The 22,827-nt window shown below is 40.4% G+C and overlaps 1 protein-coding gene across 1 annotated transcript in view; it reads left to right on the forward strand.

Moving 5' to 3' along the window:
* Nucleotides 1-22,394, forward strand: part of LOC127235371 (oxidation resistance protein 1-like) — a 248,519-nt gene extending 226,125 nt beyond the window's left edge. The window contains exon 4 of the mRNA XM_051202623.1: nt 22,272-22,394. Within this exon, the coding sequence (XP_051058580.1) occupies nt 22,272-22,339 (68 nt within the window). The 3' untranslated portion in view covers nt 22,340-22,394. The remainder of the gene's footprint in view (nt 1-22,271) is intronic.
* Nucleotides 22,395-22,827: the final 433 nt, after the last annotated feature.

Raw genomic sequence — 22,827 nt, forward strand, 5'->3', positions numbered from 1 at the left:
TGGTATGGACTCAGTGGGGAGAACAGGAGAGAGATCAGACTAGGAAAACTAAGTAATAGAAATGGAAAAAAAAAAAAAAAAACAAAAACAAAAAAAAAACCTGCCGAGCTTTTGAATGCATGAAGTAGCAAGAACAAATCCTCCCAAAAAGTGAGTTTGGAGCATTAATGATGGGAAAGCAGAAGAGTCGTGTCTTGAATTGTTAGAGAACCAAGCATGGGAAGCCAGGTGTGATGCTGCATCCCTGTACTCCCAGCATTTGGGAGGAAGAGGCAGGAGGGTGAGGAGTACACTATCATCACAGTACTGTTGAGACAAGCTTAGACTACAGGAGACCCCATCTTACCTCCATCCCCTGAAAAGGAGAGGCAGAAGCATGGAGGATGGTTGTAATCTGGGGAAGGGCTTGGATTTTATTGCAACTTGCAAGAGGAAGGAAGTCACTGAAGGATTTTCACCAGAGGAGTGACCTAAATTATGATAAAAGAAATTCACTCTACATGTTGAGAAAAATAGTGTCAGCCAAGAGTTGGTAAGGGGCAAGTAGCTAAATGGTAATTGAATCCCACTAAGACATCTTCTGGAAGTGTACCTTCCTGAATCCCCTAGAGGCCCCTTACCAGCATCTATAGCCTAGTTCATATTTGATGACCTCTGGCTTGTCATTGTCACCCTTAGAGTGACCCCAGCACTGGGTACTAGCTATGAAAAACATCTGATGATAGAATAATAATAACCTCCCTTAATTTCATGTTATATCATCTGGTTAAGGTTGAGATACCCACTTTTCTTTCTAATGTAACCCATAGCAGGTGACATTGAACTTGTGGCTATTTAAACCATCATGTCATTAGCCTGATCCTTGCAAAGTCTAGACCTCACATCATGTACTTAGCAATGGAGTTCTTTTGATATCTCTTTTTAGAAAAAAAGTTTGAAAAATAACTCATGTTTCTAAATGGGAAACTGCTTTGTTCCCAAGCTTTCTTCCTGGCAGTAGGATGCTTTGAAATGCTTCTGATTTCTCTCCTTCAGTTAAAAATATTCTTCTTGGGACTGCAGAGATAGTTCACCAATTAAGAGCACTGGCTGCTCTTCCAGAGGAGTTGAATGGTTTTCAGCATCCTCTCGGCAGCTCACAACCATCTGTAACTCCAGGTCCTAGAGATCTGATGTTCTCTTCCGGCCTCTGCAGGACCAGGCACACATGTGGTGCACAGATATACAGACAAGCAGAACACCAGACACATAAATTACAAAATAAAAATTTCTCCTCGCTCAAACTTTCAGGAATTTGTTATAATACCTTTCAGTTGTTTTATGTCACTTTATTCACCTCTGTAAGAAAGAATGAGATGTCTCTTGCATGCACAGACTATGAGAACTGAATTGGAAGGGCCTACGATTCTCAGTCTTGTTCCTATGAGCTGTAGATTTAAGTGGCAAGGTAACAAGAACAAATGAAAGTATATGTGATATATGATCAAAAGGAGACATGTGCTTAACTGTTGTTAACATAGATCCAAATAAAATGTTAAAACTAAATAAGCCTGGTGTTCATTGAAAGTGGTCAGAGATAAACAGCTTAGACTCTACAAACTTATCATAGCTCCATACACGGTTTTTTTTTCCACGCCGTGCATGACTTCCATCTTTATGATGGATGCCAGTACTGTATCCATTGTTTCCCATCTGTCTTCATCCGAACACCTTTCTAGCCTGTTGCATTCACTTCTCCCTGGAACCTCTAATTATCTGTAGAACTTTAGCAGGGTGTATGTTGTGAGCCCTTTACAAAGGCACCAGCCTTGGGGCTGTCTTGGTGAAGAAATCCAATCTAAACTCTGATCCCAAGACTGAGTTCCCTAGTTGAGCTTATATCCACTTAGAAGACCTTTGATTAATTTGAACGTGGTATCATGAGTATTGGGTTCAGAATGACAATGGATTATGGAGCAACTTGGTTAAATTAATCTTGATTTAATTAAGAACCTTTGCAAAAGAACACCCCTTATTAAAACTTTTTTTTTTTTTATCCAGCAGCCCCCTTTCCTGATTAGTCTTGTTTCTCACTGGGAAGCATTCTTCCTCTGAAATATTGCATCTCCCTCTTCAGGATGTGATCACCTCTCCAAAAAAAAAAAAAAAAAAAAAAAAAAAAAAAAGTCCCTGCTTTTCTTGTCCCCTTGTTTCCATTCATTTTTACTATCGTGGAAGCATAGCTCTAAATTCTTGAATGAGTACATTTCAGTTAAAGACTCTGGAGTCACCACGGGACTTGACTCCTACATTCCAACACTGCAATTAGTAAGTAACCTAGTTAGCCATAGAGACTTAAAACTTTAGTTTGCAATTTGCAAAAGGAGAGGCAATACCAATACACCTTTGTAGGCCTCTCTGAGATACCATGTGCTTAGCAACATTGACACAGTGTTTAATGATTGTTAGCTGTTTTCTAGAATTGTCATTATTGCTTCTTGAAAACCACTTGAAAGAGGACCACTGTGGTGCTATATTGCTTATGATCTAATAAAGCTTGCCTGAAGATCAAAAAAAAAAAAACAAAGCAGACAACCACTAGAGATCCTGTCCTCAGCATGGCTAGAAACTCAATACTGCATGGGACCCTGAGCTCCTGTCCTCTCTAATGCTGGATTTAAAGGTGTATATCACCACCACCCAGCCCGTATGGCTAACTAGTAAGGCTGCTGGGATGAAAGGTGTGTACCATCCCTGCCCGTCCTCTGTGGTTGTGACTAGCTTTTCATTCTGATCTTCAGGCAAACTTTATTAGATCATAAACAATACATCACCACAGACCACTGAATTAAAAGCAGACTTTCATCTTGGCTTGCAGAGCTTTCCACCTCATGGATTCACTCCACAATTAAAAACGCCCCATGTATTCTTTGCATTTGTGTTAATGGGACACAAGCATGAGTGATACCGAAGCCTGTGACATTTCCTAAACATACCCCATGTTCACCTGCTTTGTTTCTTCTTTTCAGTGTTGGCTTCTATTTAGGATTTTTCTGTTCTCCCCTTTCTTTCCACAGCAGTGGACCTTTTGAGAACTGTTCATACCACTAGAGTTTCCATGCATGAGTATTTATGTTGACTTTGCAAAGGTGCCAGACCAAGGCTGTCTGTGAGAGAAATCCAACCTAAGCTCTGATCCCCAAGTTTCAGTCCTTAATAACAACTGCATCCACCAAGGGAAGTGTCCCTTTTTATTTAATTTACTTAAAGGTATCATAGAGTAGTGGGCTCGGAATGGCAATAGATTTTTGTGTTGATTTGGTTTCATTGATTCTGAATGGATTAACCCCATTTGCAGAAGCAAGGTCACAGTTCAAGTTCATAGTTTCTTGTACCTTCACCATGGCTTTATGCAGACAGGAACTAATGGGTTCTGGCATTTTATCAAGCCCCACTGAGTAGCCACTGTATCTCTGTTGACTCTATGGCTTGTGCGAAGAAGTAAACCAACGTCTAGATGATGTGTCTGTTTTAAGATACATAAAACTGGGCCAAGCCGAGTTGTTAGGCACTTTTATTACAGTTTCTTGTGGCGTGTTTTCAGAATGTCCAAGGGAAATAAAATGCAGGTGTCTGCTAGATTGTTTGGGCCTTCATGTTTTTACCTCTCGCTGGCAGTTTACAGGAGATAGGGCTCTGGCTGCTGTGTGAACTGATTTCTTCTTTTTCTCCCAGGAAGTGAACATTGCTGGGATATGTCAACATCAATATTACTTTATAAGAGGACCTTCTTGTCTTCCTTTACTTTTTATTGCCAGCCATGTCCTGTGTGTGGAAGTTAGAGGGCAACTGATAGGATTCTCTTCTCTCCTTCTACCATGTCTGTTGGGCTTGGCAGCTAAAACCTGTGCCCTCTGAGCCAGCCCAGTGGCCCCTGTCTTTTTTTAAATTCATCCAAATCAAACTAATGCATCATCTGCTTCAGCTTATGGTTTGCAAAGGAAGTCCTGAAGCCAAGAAAGCTGGGAATTGTGTTCTCTCTCTCTCTCTCTCTCTCTCTCTCTCTCTCTCTCTCTCTCTCTCACACACACACACACACACACACACACACACACACACACACACACCAGAGTGGAGGGGTGGAGTAGGACCCCCATAGGAGCCTCAGGAAGGATTTCCACACTCCCCTCTCTGTTTACCACCTGACTGTGCTGATTGATTTTAAGAACTCTAATGTTCAGTTGAGAAGCAGCACACTCCTGCCTGGAGACCTGTGATGTTCACACTTATCTTCCTGTCTTTGCTCTGAACATGCTCAAGTCCTCTCTTGTAAGAACAAGTTTAGTTGAAAAACAACAAAAATGTTTGGCACCTAACTGATGAAGGCTGACCACCATTGGCTGTATGAAGCATGGAATTTGGAGCCCCAGGGGACTGTTGGACACTGACTGGTGATATTATTGCTTAGACTCGGAGTTGACCTGTGGACGCTGATAGCAGATTTCACAAATAAAGAGAGCTGGTCTTTCTGCCATTCAAAGGTCCTCGGTCTTTTCCCATTCCCCCTCCAAGCGCATGTTTGATGGACAATGGATAAATGGAGATGCTGGCACTGGGGGCCTCTTCAATAATCAAACAGGAAGCTTATATTAGATCGTATGAGGGAATACCCGGTAGAAATGCCTGCCTACTGTTGCCAACTATTTCAATGCAAGTTGATATTACAGTGGGATGAAAAGCCTCTTGTTCCTTCATATATTGGCAACAAGTTAGTCCAAGCACATTTTGAAGCCCATAGACAAAATATATTCTCTGTTGTGCTGGCCAGATGTGGCCTGTGGACAACGGGTTGCAATTCTTGCTTTAAATTAGTCTAGGGGCTGGAGAGATGGCTCAGCTGCTAATGCACTTGCTGCCCTTGTAGAAGAACCATTGTTCACAACACCCACATCAGACAACTCCAGTTCCAGGAAATCAGGCATGCTCTCCTTGTCTTCAGGCAGCTGCAAACACACATGATACACACTTAGATATGTATGTATACACACACACACACACACACACACACACACAAACACACGTATCCAAGATGTATCCTAAAGAGAAATAAAGTTAGTCTGGACTCTTGGAAAGGAATGTGCACAGACAAGCTTTTCCACTTCATTAACCACTCAGGAGCTGCTGCATTTGCTGTGCAAACAGGGGCCTCATCTCTTCTTAGGAATGTCAGAGCTGTAATTCTGGCGGGGGGGGGAGCTAAAAGCAAGAAAGGCAGCGTTTGTCTGTCTTTGTGATCGCTTTTAAGGGTAGAAGAGGACATATCCTCCTTGCTTGTAAATGAGCCCACAGGCATGATAGGAGGGTAGCATCACCAATAAAGGTGGCAAATAAAACTCCTAGAGCAGGATTCATGATCTTGGTGACCTGATGAGATTAGAATTCAGCACACACTTGGGAGTTTCTGTAAAAATGTGGGCCATTCCAGCTACAGCTTGTTAACGACACCAGTCCAAGGAGACCAGTGAGTAGGACGCCCTGTAAAGAGAGTGGGGAGGAAACCTTTATGCTTGGAAAAACTGCACTCTAAATGCCTCTGTTTCCTGGTTTGTAACTTTTCTTTTGATTCTGCTATTTTTTTTTTTTTTTTTTTTTTTTTTTTTTGCAGTTAAAACAGGGCCTCAGACATTTAGACATTCTAAACAAATACTTTACCAATGAGCTATACTCCTGACCTGTACCTTGTAATTTCAACTTATCATAAGTCATGTAAAAAAAATTGTGTCTTCATAGCTCATTACAGGCCTTTGCATTTTTCATTTAATTCATTCAGTTGCTTATTTAATACCCTCTTATCCCACGTATGCCTCCATTAATGCAGCTTCCAGCCCTCGCGAGACTTAAATTCCATAAGTGACAGTTTTCCTGGTATGTCAAAAGGACACTAGGAAAGATTGAAGTAAAGCTGGCTAACTGAGCTAAAAGGAGAGGGTGTGCACATTGTATGGGCTTCTGGAAGTTTTAAGTAATAAACTACAGAGGGATGGCAGGTGTTATGTTTATGTTTGTTTCCCCTCCAGTTTTCTATTTAGTAGAATACGTGATTATTTCCCTTTACCAAATCAGTATAAAATAAATTTTATGCTAGTACACATTACATACATTCACAGAATATCGTTCCTCTCCTTGTCTCGTTCTCTTTGGCTTTATTGACACAGCGTCTCTCACTCTGCAGCTCAGAGTGGCTTGTGACTCACTGTGTAACCTGGGCTGGCCTCAAACTCCTAAGTAGCCTCTTACCTTTGCCTTTTGGGAACTGATGATGGCCTTGAGCCAAACACACCTGACTTCAGACTGCATGTTTAAAGTAAAGAAATGGAGTGCTGTGACCTAATTGTATTTATCCCCCTGAAACTTGTATAATTCTAGCCTCCTAGATGATTGGACTTAATTAGGTCAAGAGGACAAAGCGCTCATGCTTGGGCTCATTAGAGGTCCCCTGGGATGTCCTCATCCCTCCCACCAGGTGATGTCTGAATGGCACATGGCTGTCTATGAAGAAACAGATCCTTGACGTCCACAGAGACTAAGCCTGCTCCCTTGGTCTTGTGAAATAATAGAAGGAAATTTACATTTCCATAATTCATTTCTGGCGCTTGTTCGTTTCCTTATCTGTGAGTTTGCCCAGGGACCAGTCTGTTGTTCATCACTTCATCTCCAATGATTTAGTCCTTGTTTTATGACCCCTGTGATGTTCCAACAATCAACTAATTGATTCTTTGTCCAGACTGCCTAGAAAGCTACAATGCTAAACTTACCCATATGATAGAGTCCTGTTTTCTTCCATCATATAGCTGCTCTGGTTGGTACAATTTGTCCTGACAGTCTCCTTTCATTGTGTTCCAGTATGATCCTTAGCCTTTATTTATTTTTTTATTTTTTACCTTGTATAGCTTTAATATTTTGTTTTATAATAGTACAATTTATTATTTATTTAACTTAGAATCCATCTTCTTTTACATAGCAATGCCAGTTCCCTCTCCCTCCCTCCCATGCCCCTCCCAACCCCCTATCCCCTTTCTGCTCCCCATGGAGAGTGAGGCCTTCCATGGAGGATCATCAAAGTCACGTCATTTGGAGGAGGACTTAGGCCCTCCTCAATGTATCTGGGCTGAGAGAGTATCCATCCCTCCATAGGGAATGAGCTCCCAAAGTCCATTTGTGCACTGGGGATAAATACTGGTTCCACTGTCAGAGGTCCCATAGAGTGCCCGGGCCTCCTAACTGGCACCCACATTCAGAGGGTTTGATTCAATTGAATACTGGTTCCCCAGCTTTATGACTGGGGTCCATGTGATCCTTAGCCTTTAACTGAACTGTTTTTTTGTTTTGTTTTGTTTTTGAGGCAGGGTTTCTCTGGGTCACAGCCCTAGCTGTTCTGAACTTTTGAGCTGCTTTGCTGAAATGGACCTCCCATGGGTGAAATGTCATCCAGGTCTGCTTTTGAATTTTTTCTTACTTTTCAAGATGACAGCTTAGTGACTTCTTTAGCCATGCCTCTTCCGCACGTGTCAGTATTCCTGAGGCATCTCCTAGAGACAAATTTTTGATCACCTCAGTTTCCTCCTGCCAGAGGCTTCTTGGGTTTGTCACTGTTCTATCACTACAGAATAGATAATGACTTCCTCTCTTCTCCTCCTCCTCCTTCTCCTTCTCTGCTTCGGTAGGATTGTGCTAGTTTGGGTCATTATTGGTGTCTGACACTTTCTATCCTGCCAGGCTGCCCTGCCTTCACTCAATGGAAACAAACCTGAGCTGTTTGGTAGGCTTTGACCCCTTCCTTCACAAGTCTTGTCCTTTCATCTTCTCTTGCTAAAGCACATGTCTCAGAGACACAATGACCTACTCATCCACACACCCAGGAATCCCACAAAAACACGAAAATGGAAGATATAATCCATACACAAAGGACATATAGGGTAAAAGGAGGAATACATAAATATTTATAGATATGCGTGTGTGTGTGTGTGTGTGTGTGTGTGTGTGTGTGTGTGTGTGTGTGTGTGTGTGATTTCATTTTCTGGGCAACCTACCCTTAAGAGTAGTTTGTTTTCCCAGTGAGACTCCCTTGGAGAAAAAATAAATTTTCATTTGCAAGTAGTTATCAATTGGAGATTGCTTCTGGGTTAGTGATGGGGTCTGTGTTTTGTCCTTTCAGCTCTAGGACTTCATCTGGTGCAGACCCATAGAGGCCCTCTGCATGCTGCCTCTGTCTCTGTGAGTGCATATGTGCACAGGACAACTGTTTTTCATATAACATAAATGCCTAATAATTTTAACTAGTATCTTGAATATTTTAGGAGGAATAAAAATATCTTTAAAAATAAAACTGATGAACAGAATTATTGCTGATTTGAAGAGCTTGGTATGTACATTTGCATAGTCCAGATGGAATAACTTCAGAATGATGATTTGGGGTAATTTTCACCCTTGAATACAGCCTTCAAAAGCATAATCTCACAACTGTGGAATATCTTGCTTACAGAAAATTTACAAGGTGCCTAGTGTTTTAAGTACATATTACTTACTTAAACTGAGAAGGAATTCTTTTCTCTTGTCTTCATTTTTAAACAAGTATTGCAGCTGGGTGTTGGTGCCTCATACATTAAACCTCTTGTTGCAGTACTTGGGTTGAGCAGGAAGGTTATAAGTTCAAGGCCATCCTGAATTGCATAGTGGGAGCCTATCTCAAACTCAAATTATACATACATACATACACACATATGTATGGTATATATACATATATAGCTTAAATATTTTATAAATTTAATTAAAATAAACAAGGAATTGCTAAAAATTGTCATTTAGAGAAAACAACCTTATTATTATCTAAGTTCTTATGAGAAATATTAAGTTTTAGTTTTATAGAAAATTACAAATAAATGAGAAAGAGGCACTCTGTGTACAAGCTTAAGGAGAAAACATTAGTGACAGGCTCTATCAGACACAAATTCTGCATCTCATATGGTAAAATTTGGTTGTAGAACACAAAGTCACTCAATCACATTGGCTTCAAAATGCATATGGATAAAAGTAAATACAGGTGTCACTCGGTGGATGAAATAATGAGGGAGGCTGGTTCTGTCTTGGTGTTTATAACAGAGCAACTTCTTCCTGTATGTATCTTCCTTTTGTGTCTGAATTGACCTGTATTTATTTTTCAAGGAGGAACAAAATGAGATACCTTATTTTTTATCCTTTGCAGAATGTGTGTATTTGGTTGCTGGAAAGTACTTACTGGAAAAGGTCAAGTTAGTATTTTGATGAGAGAGAAAAATCTTCAAAGCAAGCCATAAACTTAAATGTTAAGAATTATATTCCCAGAGCTAGAATGTCAAGGCTCAAGGGCTAGAGAAAAGGTTTGATTGATATACAATGAGGATTGTTCTTGGTATAAAGTTGTATCTCTTCATTAGAACAGCTCTTTTAATGTATGACCTTGTCCTTTGTGTCCGTGTTTCAGAATAAACAGTAGAGAGTCCAAGAGTAGAAATCTATGTGTTTACTTGGAGACAGCAGCTAATATAAATGAGTGAGTTCATCGTTCCAAACAGGAGGAGGGGCGGAAACCATGGGACTTTGCGAACATGTTTTCTGTCTGAAGATAGTCATCCTACTGTATGCCTCCCAAACAAAACACAACACACCAAATGTAGCACCCCAGTTTGTTTCCCAGTGGGGACCAGATTCTTCCCTTCTCATCTAGGTTTATGTCCTTTTTCTCTTTCTTTTTCTGTTATATTCCTACCAATAGTTGTTTGACATCTCTTTGAACAGTTCTGATGGCAGGAACTAATCAACTTTTAAAGCTGCAAAGTCTTTTGTGTTTCACATTACTGATGGCAGTGACAATAATCCCTCAAGTAGCATCAGCTTAGGAAATGCTAACCGTGACTATCCTTACCAAATAGAGCCAAAGGGTTTCTTTTCTGTTTTGCGACTATTACTTTCATATTTGGCACCGTTGAAGGTTTCATGTGGGAAAAATCAACTCCTGACATGCAGTGTTCATATTTAATGTACTTGTCCAGTTGAACTTGTATGACAGACATATGTCATACAGGCTGATCTCAGAAGGATCCACTCATCAGAGAGTCTCTGAAGAGAGAATCCATCAAAGCGACATTGTGACCCATGGGAAAAGATGGGTAGGTTAATTCTGAAATAACATGTTATTGGTTGTTTTTATGCTTTTTACTCTTTATTATGAATGGCTGGCCCTATCTTGGCTTATTTCTAGCCAGCTTTTCTTAAAGTATCCCATCTATCTTTTGCCTCTGCGTTTTTAATCTTTCTCTATTGTATGTACCTTAGTTTATTTCTTATGCAGAGAACCTAGTGTAGACCCATATAGACTCCATGATTGTCCCTTCAGTCTCTGTGAGCACCCAGGAGCTCTGCTTAGTTGATTCTGTAGGAGCATGTTCGCCTCGTGTCCCTTGAATCCTCTGGCTCCTACAATACCTCCTCCTCCGCTTATGCAGGGTTGAGAGAGATGGAGCCCAACTTGGAAATCTCCACTGGGTTCCTCCCTTTGTAGCTCAGGGAACCCCCAGGACTTAGGAAAATTTTAAAGTTACCTAGTTTCACAAACCAATACTCACATACATAGCTTGCCAATAGCAGTCCTTGACAAACAGGAAAGGTAGGATTTGACCCAGGATTGAGCCACTGGTATTCTTGTCCTCAGTGACCCATAATCCTTTAAACTGCCACCACTCTTAATCACCCATTAGTGACTCACAGTTATACTGCCACTGGCTTATCTGTTGTGGTCCGTTTTTTCCCCCCAATTTTAGTTTGTATTTTAAATCATTTACTAAATTGTTCTGTTTTGAACTCTTTAAACTTCACATATAAACACTGCTCAGTATGACTGGTGTCACTGTCCCCCTCTTTCCTTCCTCCCGCCTCCATTACCCACCCCCAAAAGATCCTTTCCCGAGCTAACATCTATTGTTGTGTCTTTTGGCCCATTGCCTTTAACTAGGACTGTCTCTGTGTCCATGGGTTTAGTTTTATCCAATGGAGCCTGCTGAGTCCGTCAATGGGTATAAAACTGAAGGGAATGTCTTGCAACCCCCAAATCCACCAGTAGCCCACAGTTCAGCAGAGAGGAATGGGGATAGGACCAACTGAACCCCTCTCTGAGCTATGATTGACTGGTGACAGGTCCAGTCTTGAACAAGCTCATTATAGACAGCGGCAGCAGCCTCTGCAGTGAAATCTTGGTCACAATGACTGCATCTTAGCCAGAAGTTGGAATTTTACAGTCTTCCTTCCTATCTTTCTTTCCTCCTCCTCTTCTTCCTTGATCTTTGAGCCTTAGAGTGGGTGTTACAAATGTCCTATTTAGGGCTAGTGGTAGCAGCTAAATAGGTACCTTGAATGGCCATGCCACACTGCATTCAGCACCATTTATTGTGAAAAGAGAAAAAAAAGCCATCTTGAGTGAGGTTACCCAGATCCAGAAAGACAAGTAGAATATATACTCAGTTATAAGTGGATATTAGGCATACAAAGGACCACCAGCCTACAGGCCACAACCCCAGAGAACCTAGGAAACAAAGATGACCCTAAGAGAGACATAGATGGGTCCGCCTAGGAAGAGGGGAAAGACAAGATCTCCTGAGTAAATTTGGAGCTTGGGGCATAGGGGGAAGGATGGAAGGGAAGAGGGGAGGAGGGATGGGGAGTGGGGAAAAATGTATAGCACATTCCTATCCAAATAATTAAAGTGAAAAGGGTTTTTAAAAAAAGAGGAAGAAGAAGAAGAAAAGAAAAGAAATGAAATGAAAAGACTAGGAGGAGGAGTTGGATTTGTCTTTAGGTGTAAACACTGCTCTTCCCAGATACAGGGAACAGAATCTCTCTCACCCTCTGACTTTGCTTTGACTTAGAAACCTTTTCTTCTCTTTAACCCCTAAACACAAAGTAATGTCATAGATGGAACATCCTCTTTTTGGAGGCTGGAGGGTGGGAGGAGGTGGTTAAAGGTGATTACTTACAAAGAAGAGGAACACCTACAACTGAATGTAGGACATCGCTCTCCTCTGAACTTAGGGCTACTTCTCCATAGTAACCCCCCTCACACTAGGTCTCTTGGCAGCTTGGTTGACTCTCTGCCTTTGTTTTTATGGCCCCCTCTTCATTTCAGTTCTCCAAAACTCCCTCAAACCCAGAAGGTCGGTGAGCTGTTTACACCTCTTTATCCACATTAGTTGGGCTTGATCTCGTTTGTAATTTAGTAACTCATTAAGGAATTTGCTGGCTGAGCATCGCTTTCTCTGGATCTCCATCTCTACCTTTTCAAAGGACCGACTGGGGATTTGACTTTTTTTTTTTTTTTAATTTAAATTTAAAACAAGGTTGTTTTACATGTTAATCCCAGTTCCCCTTCCCTCCCATCCTCCCCTACTACCCCCACCAAACCGCAACCCATCCCCTTTCTGCTCCCCAGGGAGGGTGAGGCCTTCCGTGGGGAGTCTCCAAAGTCTGTCATATCATTTGAGGAAGGGCCTAGGCCCTCCCCAGGGTGTCTAGGCTGAGGAAGTATCCCTCTATTTGACATTTTTAAAGCACCTCCTGGGTCAAATCCAAAGTCAAGCTGTAACAGCCTTTGTAAACCTTGGTCCAGACTGCACTTGGAGGTCATCAGAGAAGCAGAAGCAGAGTGTATATAGATTTAACATAGGAAAAGGTAGAAAGAGATGTATGAGGTATGTGTGTGTGTGTGTGCACACGCACGTGCGTGTGTGTGTGTGTGTGTCTGTGTGTGTGTCTGTGTGTCTGTCTGTCTATCTGTCTGTGTATGCATATGTGTGTTTGTGTCTGTGTGTCTGTGTATTTCTGTTTGTCTGTGTGTCTGTTTGTGTATGCATATGTGTGTTTGTGTCTGTGTGTCTGTGTTTCTGTCTGTGTCTGTGTAACTTTCTATGTCTGTGTGTGTGTGTGTCTGTCTGTCTACCTCTATGTGTATGCATATGTGTGTTTGTGTCTGTGTGTCTGTGTGTTTCTGTCTGTGTCTGTGTATCTGTCTGTCTGTGTATGTCTGCCTGTCTGTCTGTGTATGTGTATGTCTGTATTTGTGTGTGCTTTTCTGTCTGTCCCTGTGTCTCTCTCCCTCTATGTATGTCTTTGTGTCTGTGTATGTGTTTCTGTTTGCCTGTGTGTGTGACTGTGTTTGTCTTGTATGTGTGAGTGTGTGCATGTATGTATCTGTGTGTATGTGTCTGTCCATAGATCATGGGTGGATGAATATATACAGATGTACATAGAAAGACTGAATAAAAAGGAAAGGGAGGAAGAAGAGAGATTATTAAGCTTTATGATATTATTGGGCAGCAAGTCTGAAATTCATATGGTAAGTTACTAAAAATCAGTCCAACTTCTACAAGACAAGGCAAACTGGGAATTCAAAGTTTTTTTTGTTTGTTTGTTTGTTTTATTTTGTTTTTGTAAACACTGTAACCTTGAAAACAAATAATTTTTTATTTGGGAGGTTTGTCTTCTCTTAAGGCCTCCAATGATTGGATAAGGCCTACTCATCCTAGGTGGACTTCTCAGTTTTATTCAAACTCTACTGATGTCTCTGTTAATCGATGCCTCCATAGCATCTAGACTGGTGTTACAGTAAATAACTGGGCTTCTTCAAGAAGCCAACTTGACCAGTTAAAATTAATATAAATTTTAATAGTATAAAATTAATCCATATCATAAATGATTAAATTAAAATAATATAAAATACATTAACATTTTATATTAAATTGGGTTTAAATATTTAATAACATTTAAATAGTTGCATGTAATAAAATAATATCATAAAATCAATCCATATCATAAATGGATTAAATATAGCTGTGGTTCCACCTCTCATGTGCTTAAGAGTAGTTGATATCTAATTAGATAAGGTATTGGATTATATATAGCTCTGTTTATCACTAAGACCGTGCTGTGGGAGCAGTGTCATCCTTTTCAGTTAGGTAGCCACTGATGAATTGCCCATGTTTCAATGAATAATCCTATTCTCATGCTCATGCAAAAAAAAAAAAAAAAAAAAGTAAGTAAACTTGATAGTCAGAGAAAAGTTCATCAAGGTAAGAAGAATTGTAAGGAAGAATGGTTTGGGTGGGAGAGAGAGAGAGATGAGAGAGGGCATTGGAGGGTGAAAAGAGCTAATGTTCCTTATACACATTTCTGAGACTGTCAAAGAAGAAAAGTTGCTTGCCTGACTAGCGGCATCACTCTGCAGGTGAAGGTGCTTGCCACCAAACCTGGCGACCTGAATTAGACCCTCAGAACCCACTCTGTGGAAGGAGAGAACTGACTGCTGTAGCTTGTCTGCTGACCTCCACACACATGTTATGGCGGGCATACCCTCCCACACACACACACACACGATACACAGCTGTAAAAGAAATTACAAAGATTTGCACAATCAAAGCTCAGGGTCATGGCACAGGTCTGTAATAACAGAACTTGGGAGGCAGAGACAAGTGGATCGGGAGTCAGAGGCTAACCTGGGGTAATGAGTTTGAAACCATATTTGACTACATGAGATCCTGTCTCAAAATAACAAGCAAACAAAAAAAGCAACAAAAATCTAAAAAAAGTTAAAAACTACTACTTTCATTTTATGTGGATAAATTCAGAGAATTTATGTAATTATGAGACTCGATTGCTTCATAAATGTGTTAGCTTGCATAGCTTTACATGTGGGACCTACAGGAGAGAGAAGAGCTTATTGAATAAACCTTTCTAGTTCACAGCTGCTTAACAAATGGTGGGGCAGCTGCTTGCAATGGCATGAGAGACATGCCTAACTTTTGATCATGGTTACATAAGTCTTTCTTTTTTTTGCTTCTATAGAGTTGCTTGCAATATGCTTATGTAATATGGTTGAAACTTCTACTAGGAAGGAAGCATTTCAGAAATGATGTTAGCTGGCTTCTTAGGTTTATAAGCATGGGAAATAAAACTCTTTGCATGGGGCTGTGTACATGTGGGTACAGTGCTTTGGACATAACTTTTTACAAAGGATATAGGTTAGCATGGGATGCCATTTGTCCTAGACAGGCTAGTGCATGGGTCACGAAACCATAGACGTTCAAAGAGGCTAGGTACTGGGACTTTCAATTTTACCCTGAGGTGAAATTATTCCTTTGTCCCAGAGAGTAAATTTGATAGTTTACTTATCAAATTGTAGCAATGAAATTTAAGATAGAATGTGGCTAGCATCTTGTGTTAGTTTGGTTTGAGGGGTTCATTTATATTAGTCAGATAATAATATTTTTTTCTTGTCCAACAAGACTTAGCCTAGACTTGTCTACTTAAGTCAACTATTTTCTGTGGTGTAGAAGTCAAGACAGAAGTAAATTTTTGTTTTATTTGGTGTTTACCATTTATTTATTTACTTAGTTATATATGTGTGTGCCTAGCTGGGTATTGGGTGGGCATTGTGGAGGTGTCAGGATAACCAGTAGGTGTCAGTTTTTTCCTTCCACTGTGTGGGTTTCGGGATGAAACTCAAATCCTCAGCCTTGAGAACAAGTACGTCACTTGATAAGCCATTCACTGGCCCCAGAAATAGCTTTTAATGATTAAACTTTTTTTAAAAAAATAGTCTTGCTATTAACCTCAAATAATAGGATGCCCCTTGCTTACTTGGTTTGAGGCATTGCAAGCACGAAGTCCCAAAAAATGACAATTAATTGTCAAAGACACTTCTCATGCTCATTGTTGAAAGAAAACAAGAAAAGAGTAAAACAATAAAAACAAGTCCCGCTAACAGGCACACGACCGTTCCATTTCTCTTAGTTTTTGATCAAAATCATTCCTTGTAACATGATACTATTCTTGTAGCATGATGCCATATCGTTGGATAACAGCTATATTGTATAGTTTTCTATGAGAGGTGACAACTTAGATACTTCTCTAAGTACTTTGGAGGAATTTGGAAGGGAACCCATATGATTCAAGACTGGTGATATGGCCTAGCATCTGAAGAGCCCTGGGTTTGAAACCTATAATGGGGGGGGGGTGAGGGTGAGAGAGGGGAGGAAGGGAAAGGGGAGGGAAGGGGAGGGAGAAGGGAACAGAGGCTAGGAGAGAGGCTGTAGTTGGTTTTTTTATTTTCTTTTTTAACTCTTTAGGGGGCTGCCACCCAGCTCCCAAATAAACACACACAGACTTATTCTTACATATGCCTTGCCTCAGCTTGGCTTTTTTCTAGACAGCTTTTCTTAACTTGAACTATTCCATCTACATTTTGCCTCTGGGCTTTTACCTTTCTCTATTTCTATTCTGTATACCTTTCTTTCCTTCTTACTCTGTAGCTGGTTGTGTGACTGGATGGCTGGCCCGTGGCACCCTCCCCTCCTTCTCCTTTGCTTTCTCCTCCCTCTTCTTCCTTTTTTTTAAAATTTATTTTCTATAACCAAGTCCATTTAAATGAAAACAAACATTTATAGACAATATTTGGGAATTTGGGCGTCGTTCTTTCCAAATTACTTCCTGCTGGTAAGGGGCGCTGTCATGGGGGATTCTAAGAAGATGCAGAAATCCTGGCTGTAGTCTGTAAGGCTGCTTTGTCCAGCTGTTTTGAATGTAGGATCTCCTCATACTCTGTTTCGGGTGGTCTGGCTTGATGAAACCACATTAGTCTGGAAGGAATCCACAGCTTTTCATTTTCTGTCTTTCTCCTCCCTCTTCTCTGACCTCCTATTATTTTCTCTGCCTGGCAGCCCTACTTATCCATTTCTCCTCCCTAGCTGTTGACTGTTCAGCTTTTTATTAGATCAATCAGATGTTTTAGGTAGGCAAAGTAACACAGTTTCACAGAGTTAAACAAATGCAACATCAAAGAATGCAACACATCATTGCATCATTAAGGGAATATTCCAAGTATCTTCAAATAATATTGCACAATAGAGAGATAAAAATATGAATTTAAAAAATTTTAAGTTCATTGATATTCTTTTATCAGTTTAGGTATGATGTCTTTATGCCTTCATTTTATTTTCCATAAAATGATAATAATAAATACAATATTGTGTCTGGTATGTAAAGTTTTCAAAAGTTATATTTAATTCCTATTGTATTTATAGTAAATTACCAGAAGTTATTACCTTGATTAATACAATATAAATTCCCAACAGGGCATAGTCCAAAATCCATTTTCTAGACTATAAATGGGGTTTCAGGAAGGCTATCTTTGATTCTAGAAGCTCCAGGGGAAAATGCACTTTCTTGTTTTTTTTAACTTTCTAGAACCCACTTGCATTTCTTGGCTTACCATCTCATATCTCCTCTTTGTAGTTCTAACTCTCCTGCTACCCCTTTCCACTATGAGGGAATCTTCATAGGGCCACAATGTAAGGAGTATGGTTTTTCCGCCCACCGCCACTCTTGTCCCGCCGCAGCGCCAGCCCCAATTAACGCACACTGAGACTCTGTATTTGATATAATCTGTTGGCCCATTACTAGTTTCTTGTCGGCTAGCTCTGTCATAATTATTAACCCATTTCTTCTGATCTATGTATTTCTCTTACGGGGGACCCGGCCGGCATACTGCTTTCTCCAGACTCTCCATCTTGGCTCCTTCCTTCTACTTCCTATTTCCTCCTTGTCTCCTAGCCCCTCCTATCTTCCTTTCCTATTGGCCAACAGTGCTTTATTCATTAACCAGTATGAGAAACATATATACATAATGACATCTCCCATCACCACAAAAGTGATCAACAGTAATAATAATTCCCAACTCAAAGTCAGCTAACTAGCAACTTTTTCATCAGAGTGACGTTCATAGGTTACACAGTAACCAGTATGAAGGCACATATTACCTTAAAGGTCATCGTTGAACCAACAATGTCAGCACACCTGCCCCTCGGGAAACACCCAAAGAATTCTGGCCTTTGCCATGGAGGAAGAGCCCTTCCCTGTATGCCTTGTTAGATTTGGGTGTGAAGATGCCAACTGACCAATGTCCCAGAAACAGAATGAGCACACATCTCCAGCTCACTGACTCGCAGCACCTTATACAAACACTGGTCCTGGCCCTGTGCCTTGAAATCTGAAGAATAACACAGAGCTACCATGTGTGACCTAGAGCCCTGTAGCTTGAAGTTGTCCTGTTTTCTCCTCTTTACTTGCCTTGTCTTTCTTAAGGGTATTTTACTGCTACAGTAACAGCATACTTATACACAGCCGACTGGTCACAAAAGGAAGATGAGTGCTCCCCTTTCTGTCAAGGTTAAAGCTTTGTGAGTCCAGGCCCCAGGTTGGCAACTGCCTACCCCCATCCCCCCAGCATTCCATGTGTGTCTCCAGAACTCAACGACAGGCATCTCTTTGATTCAGGCCATCTCTGTCTATTGGGAGAGAAACACAACCATTTTCTCTCATGTGTATGCAAACATCTGGAGTCAAAAGCCCCCTCTAATACTGTCTGGAAATCCTTGTAGTGGTCTTCTTCAATGATGCTGTCCCTGTGAAACGGCAAGGGAGACATGCCTCACTTTCCATAGCTGTGACATATGCTTCCTTTTGTTTGTTCTCATAGAGTTTGTAAAAATGTCTGTGTCTTATGAATGAAGTGTCTACCTAGATGGAAGCCTTTCAGGAAGTATCTAAGCTGGTTGATTACGCATGGAAGCATGTAGGGCACCTCGGTTTGCAGATGTAGCTTTCTGTCTCCTTTCCTTCCTTCACTGACTTGTGCCAGCACCCCAAGAAGGCTCACTTGTCTCCTTTCCATTTATTCTACCTAAAATCTGTCTTTGCCTTGTATTGAATCAGCCCTGTCAGTATGCTAAAGGGCACCAGGAACTATTTTTAAGCACCCACCATATGCCAGACCCTGTGTTTAGATGTTCCTGCATGCAATTGTCTCATTTAATCCTAATTTAATACCTTAGTGGGTAGATATTATTTCTCCTTTTTTACTATAGATGCAACTGGGCCACAGGGAACTTTTATTTTGTCCAGCAAAGGCAGCAGGGTAAGTGTAGCAGGGAGAAGTCAAACTCAGATTTGACAAAACCCCTGTTTTTTACCTATCCTTCAGGAACCCGTCATTCAGTGCTGGGTTTAAGGTTTCATGGCTTCTGTGAGTTCATGTACTCTGTGGCAGATCCTATGATGACTTAATAACAGGTGTATCATTCTCGCTCAGGTTGTTGTGGGCAGCTAAAGACTTCAGAGTGTCCTGTTTTGATCACTGGTCAAACATCTCCCTTGTAGGTGACCATTCGGATTCACCCAGGTGCATTTCTCATAGCTTCCAAGGGCAACTGCAGTTAAAGAAACAAGTGCTTTTTCAGATGCCTGGCTTTTGAGCCACAATCAATTAGGGTCCTAGTGAAGGACAGCAATCCTGATGAATCCAGGCTTTTTTTTTTTTTTTCATTAAAGATCAACCCTTCATACACCCTGTGGCAGGTCAAAACATGCTTTTGTTCTTTGAACAGAATACCCACAACAGAAACAGAAACCAGTTTAGCAACTTCCCTAGTGAGTGCCAAGGTTTCATGTAACTAAAGCTTAATGGTGCCTCTGTGGTCCTGGTGAATTTGGAATGCTGCAAGGCTGATATTGTCCTCTATACTCCCTGCTGTAAGACCATGAGTTTATTGTGACAATGCTTTGTGCTATGCATTCCTGTAGTAGTAATCGGATTCTCAAAGTCTATACGTAGAGTGAACTTTTACCTCCTTGACCACTCTTCCTCAATCTTTCCTACTTATAAAAAAATAGGAGAGAGAGGGAGGGAAGGAGCGAAGGAAGGAAGGAAGGAAGGAAGGAAGGAAGGAAGGAAGGAAGGAAGGAAGGAAGGGGGCAGTGGAAGCATGGACCTCTAATTCCAGCAGTTGGGAGGTAAAGACAGGTGGATAGCTGAGTTCCAGGCTAGTGTGGTCCACAGAGTGTGCTCCAGGATAGCCAGGACTACACAGAGAAACCCTGTCTAGAAAAAAGGAAGGAAGGAAAGAAGGAAGGAAGATAGGAAAAGAAATGAAAAAGAAAAACAATGCCACTAGAATAGCATGGTCTCAATAGGAAAGCTACTTTCTAGGTCGTAAGTTTTGCCACATACAAAGGAGGTCAGTTTGGGGAATTCTTCATATAGTAGCCTTGCCTTTGTATGTTCTATGTAAATGAAAAATTACAAGAATGGACCTTTTAAATATAAATAAATAGGAAATCATCCCCAAAACATTATTATTTCTTTCACAGGAAGGAAAATGCAGAATCATTTAAGTAATCAGTATAATTCAGTATTTTGTGTGTGTATGTAATTAGGGAAGCTGAACAAAAATACACTCTTTCCTGAAATAAATGCAACCTAGAATCATTATTAGACCACAAGTCTAAAATAGGACAGAAGCAAGAGATTATATAAAAAAATATGTTTAATCAATGTAAAATTTACTCAAGCCTTAAAGTTACCATGTTCCATAAAAATCTATATTCACAAAAAACATACATTTAAGTATGGAGGTAGAGGACTTTGGTGTATATTAATTTATTGCCAAAAGAGTCAGCAAATATTTACATGTGTGTGCATATATTCATGTGCGTGCATATATGTATGATGTGTCTGTGAAGGAGAGAAAAATCCAAACACAGAGCAAAATGGGATAGAGCAGTGATAACGGCTTAATCTGAGTACAAAGTGTGAGACTACTTTGTTCCTAGTTTATATCAGTTCATATCTGTGATGCCGAAATCTAAATTTCACACCCAGGAAGATTATCACCACACCCCAGACCAATCGTTCCCACTTCTTCTTAGACATGTCCGTTGGGATACACCAGACGTATTCCAGTACCAACCTTTCCAAAGTGGATTTTGTATAATCTTTCCTTCACCATCCTCTGCTACCCAACCAGTTATTTCCTTTCCCTTTCAAGTCCCCCAAACCATTGCCACAATTAGTCCCAAACTTCAAACCACACTCTGAAACTTCTTGAATTAATCCACCCCCTTTAATCCCTGCTGCCATTATTCTGCTTCACATAGCACATGCTTACTGTCATAACTCGGAGGTGGTCTTCCGTAGTCATGTGCATGACTCGTGGCTGATGTCTAAAGGTCAAATCGGATTCTGTTAATCTTTTGCTTAAAATCCTAATTGTATTCCTGTGGCTCTGAGATTAAAATCAAAAGTGTCAAAACTAATTTACAAGGTATACAAAAGCCCTTGATTCTTAGAATGTCATCTCTCTCCTCTTTCCAACCCACTCTGAGCCACTGCTGACTTCATGACATGCTGGTCTTTTTAGCTTTGACCAGTTTCTTCGCCCCCCCCATACAGTTTATCTTTCAACTACTTACTAGTACTTTAAATCCCAGTTTAAATGGCATTCTTTAACTCATGGCATGCCCACTATGATTAATTTAGAAGCAATTTAAAAATATAACACAATTATTATTAATACATCTGTTAAGCTACCATGTAGCATATGTGCTTTCAATCAGTTCAGTTCTCTTTAAATATTTATTGAACATCTGTTATATGGCTGGCTTCTTCTGTTAAGATCTTTGAGCAGGCATGTATTGCTATTTGATGGTATTGGTTTGGATACAGGAACTGTGGTAAACATTTTTTGTCCTGTCACTTGTTGGTAAGTGTTATGAAGAAAATGCTATATATATGTGGTTTCCAGCATATGTCAGTAGTCTGATAAGACAGTGTATAGTCAGGGGCTATACTGTGATGACACTAGGTAGGCCATTGTGTGGATGGAAGAACATTCAACAAGTACAGAAACTACAAGTTCAAACTCCAGCTAGGAACAGGCTCAGCATGTTCAAGAACCAGTAAACAGGCCCACAGTGTTTAGCAAAAGGGACTTGGCTAGGAGCTCAGTGAGCCAGAACCTGTTAGCTTAAATAGTTAATCCACTCTAATTCAGTCTTGCTACTAATTTCAGTTGTCCTAAAGATATTCTGTATCAACAGAAAAAAACAAGCAGAACTGCAGTTTGTGAAGAGGAAAGAACACTGGGATTGAGGCCCTAGAATAAAGCCATTGCCCAAGGGAATGGGAACAGAGTTTGGAACCCCTGAAGCAGTTAGGAATCCAGCCATCAGCCTGGGTCAAATCTTGGGTCACTCACATACCAGTGATACTGGCCAGACAGCCTTGCAATCTCTCCTCTCTTTGGACTTTCCTAACCTTAGTATTCCTTTCTGCCTGTTTCAAAACTGAGATAGCCAACAGCATGAATTTTTTTCAGGTCTCGGTGGTGATGGACAAGGCTATTTGTCTTTGAACTATAGCAGTGATTTTTGTTGGGAAGTATAATAACGTGGCTTTAAAAAAAAATAAAGATGTTCGTTTTTTCACAACAATTTCCCAATAGGTGGCCACAATAGACCTAGTGTGGTATTAGTCTACTTTAGATGCTTTCTGTATGATAAAAAAACATTAAAAATAAAAGATATGAGTACACCTTGCTGATAGAGTACATAGTGACCATGCATGAGGTCACAGACTGCAGGTAAATAAAATAAAATAAATCGTTCTATTATTGGAAGACAACATTCTTTCTCCAACACACCTAAAAGATCTTGGACCATTTTTCAAACTGATTTCTAGTCCACTTCTTTTTCCCTACTTAGCGGCAACCAATCATTAGTTTCCTGTTTCACTTTATTGCACTTCATCTTTGTGTGATATCCACAATCTTAAAGGTTGCCCCCCTTTTTTGAAAAATGTGAATACTATGTCAACTTTTCATTAAACAAATAAAACAGAAGAGAGTTGGAAAGTAAAATAAAACAAAATGAAAA

This window comes from Phodopus roborovskii, unplaced genomic scaffold (genome assembly GCF_943737965.1).
Source record: "Phodopus roborovskii unplaced genomic scaffold, PHOROB, whole genome shotgun sequence".
NCBI lineage: Eukaryota > Metazoa > Chordata > Mammalia > Rodentia > Cricetidae > Phodopus > Phodopus roborovskii.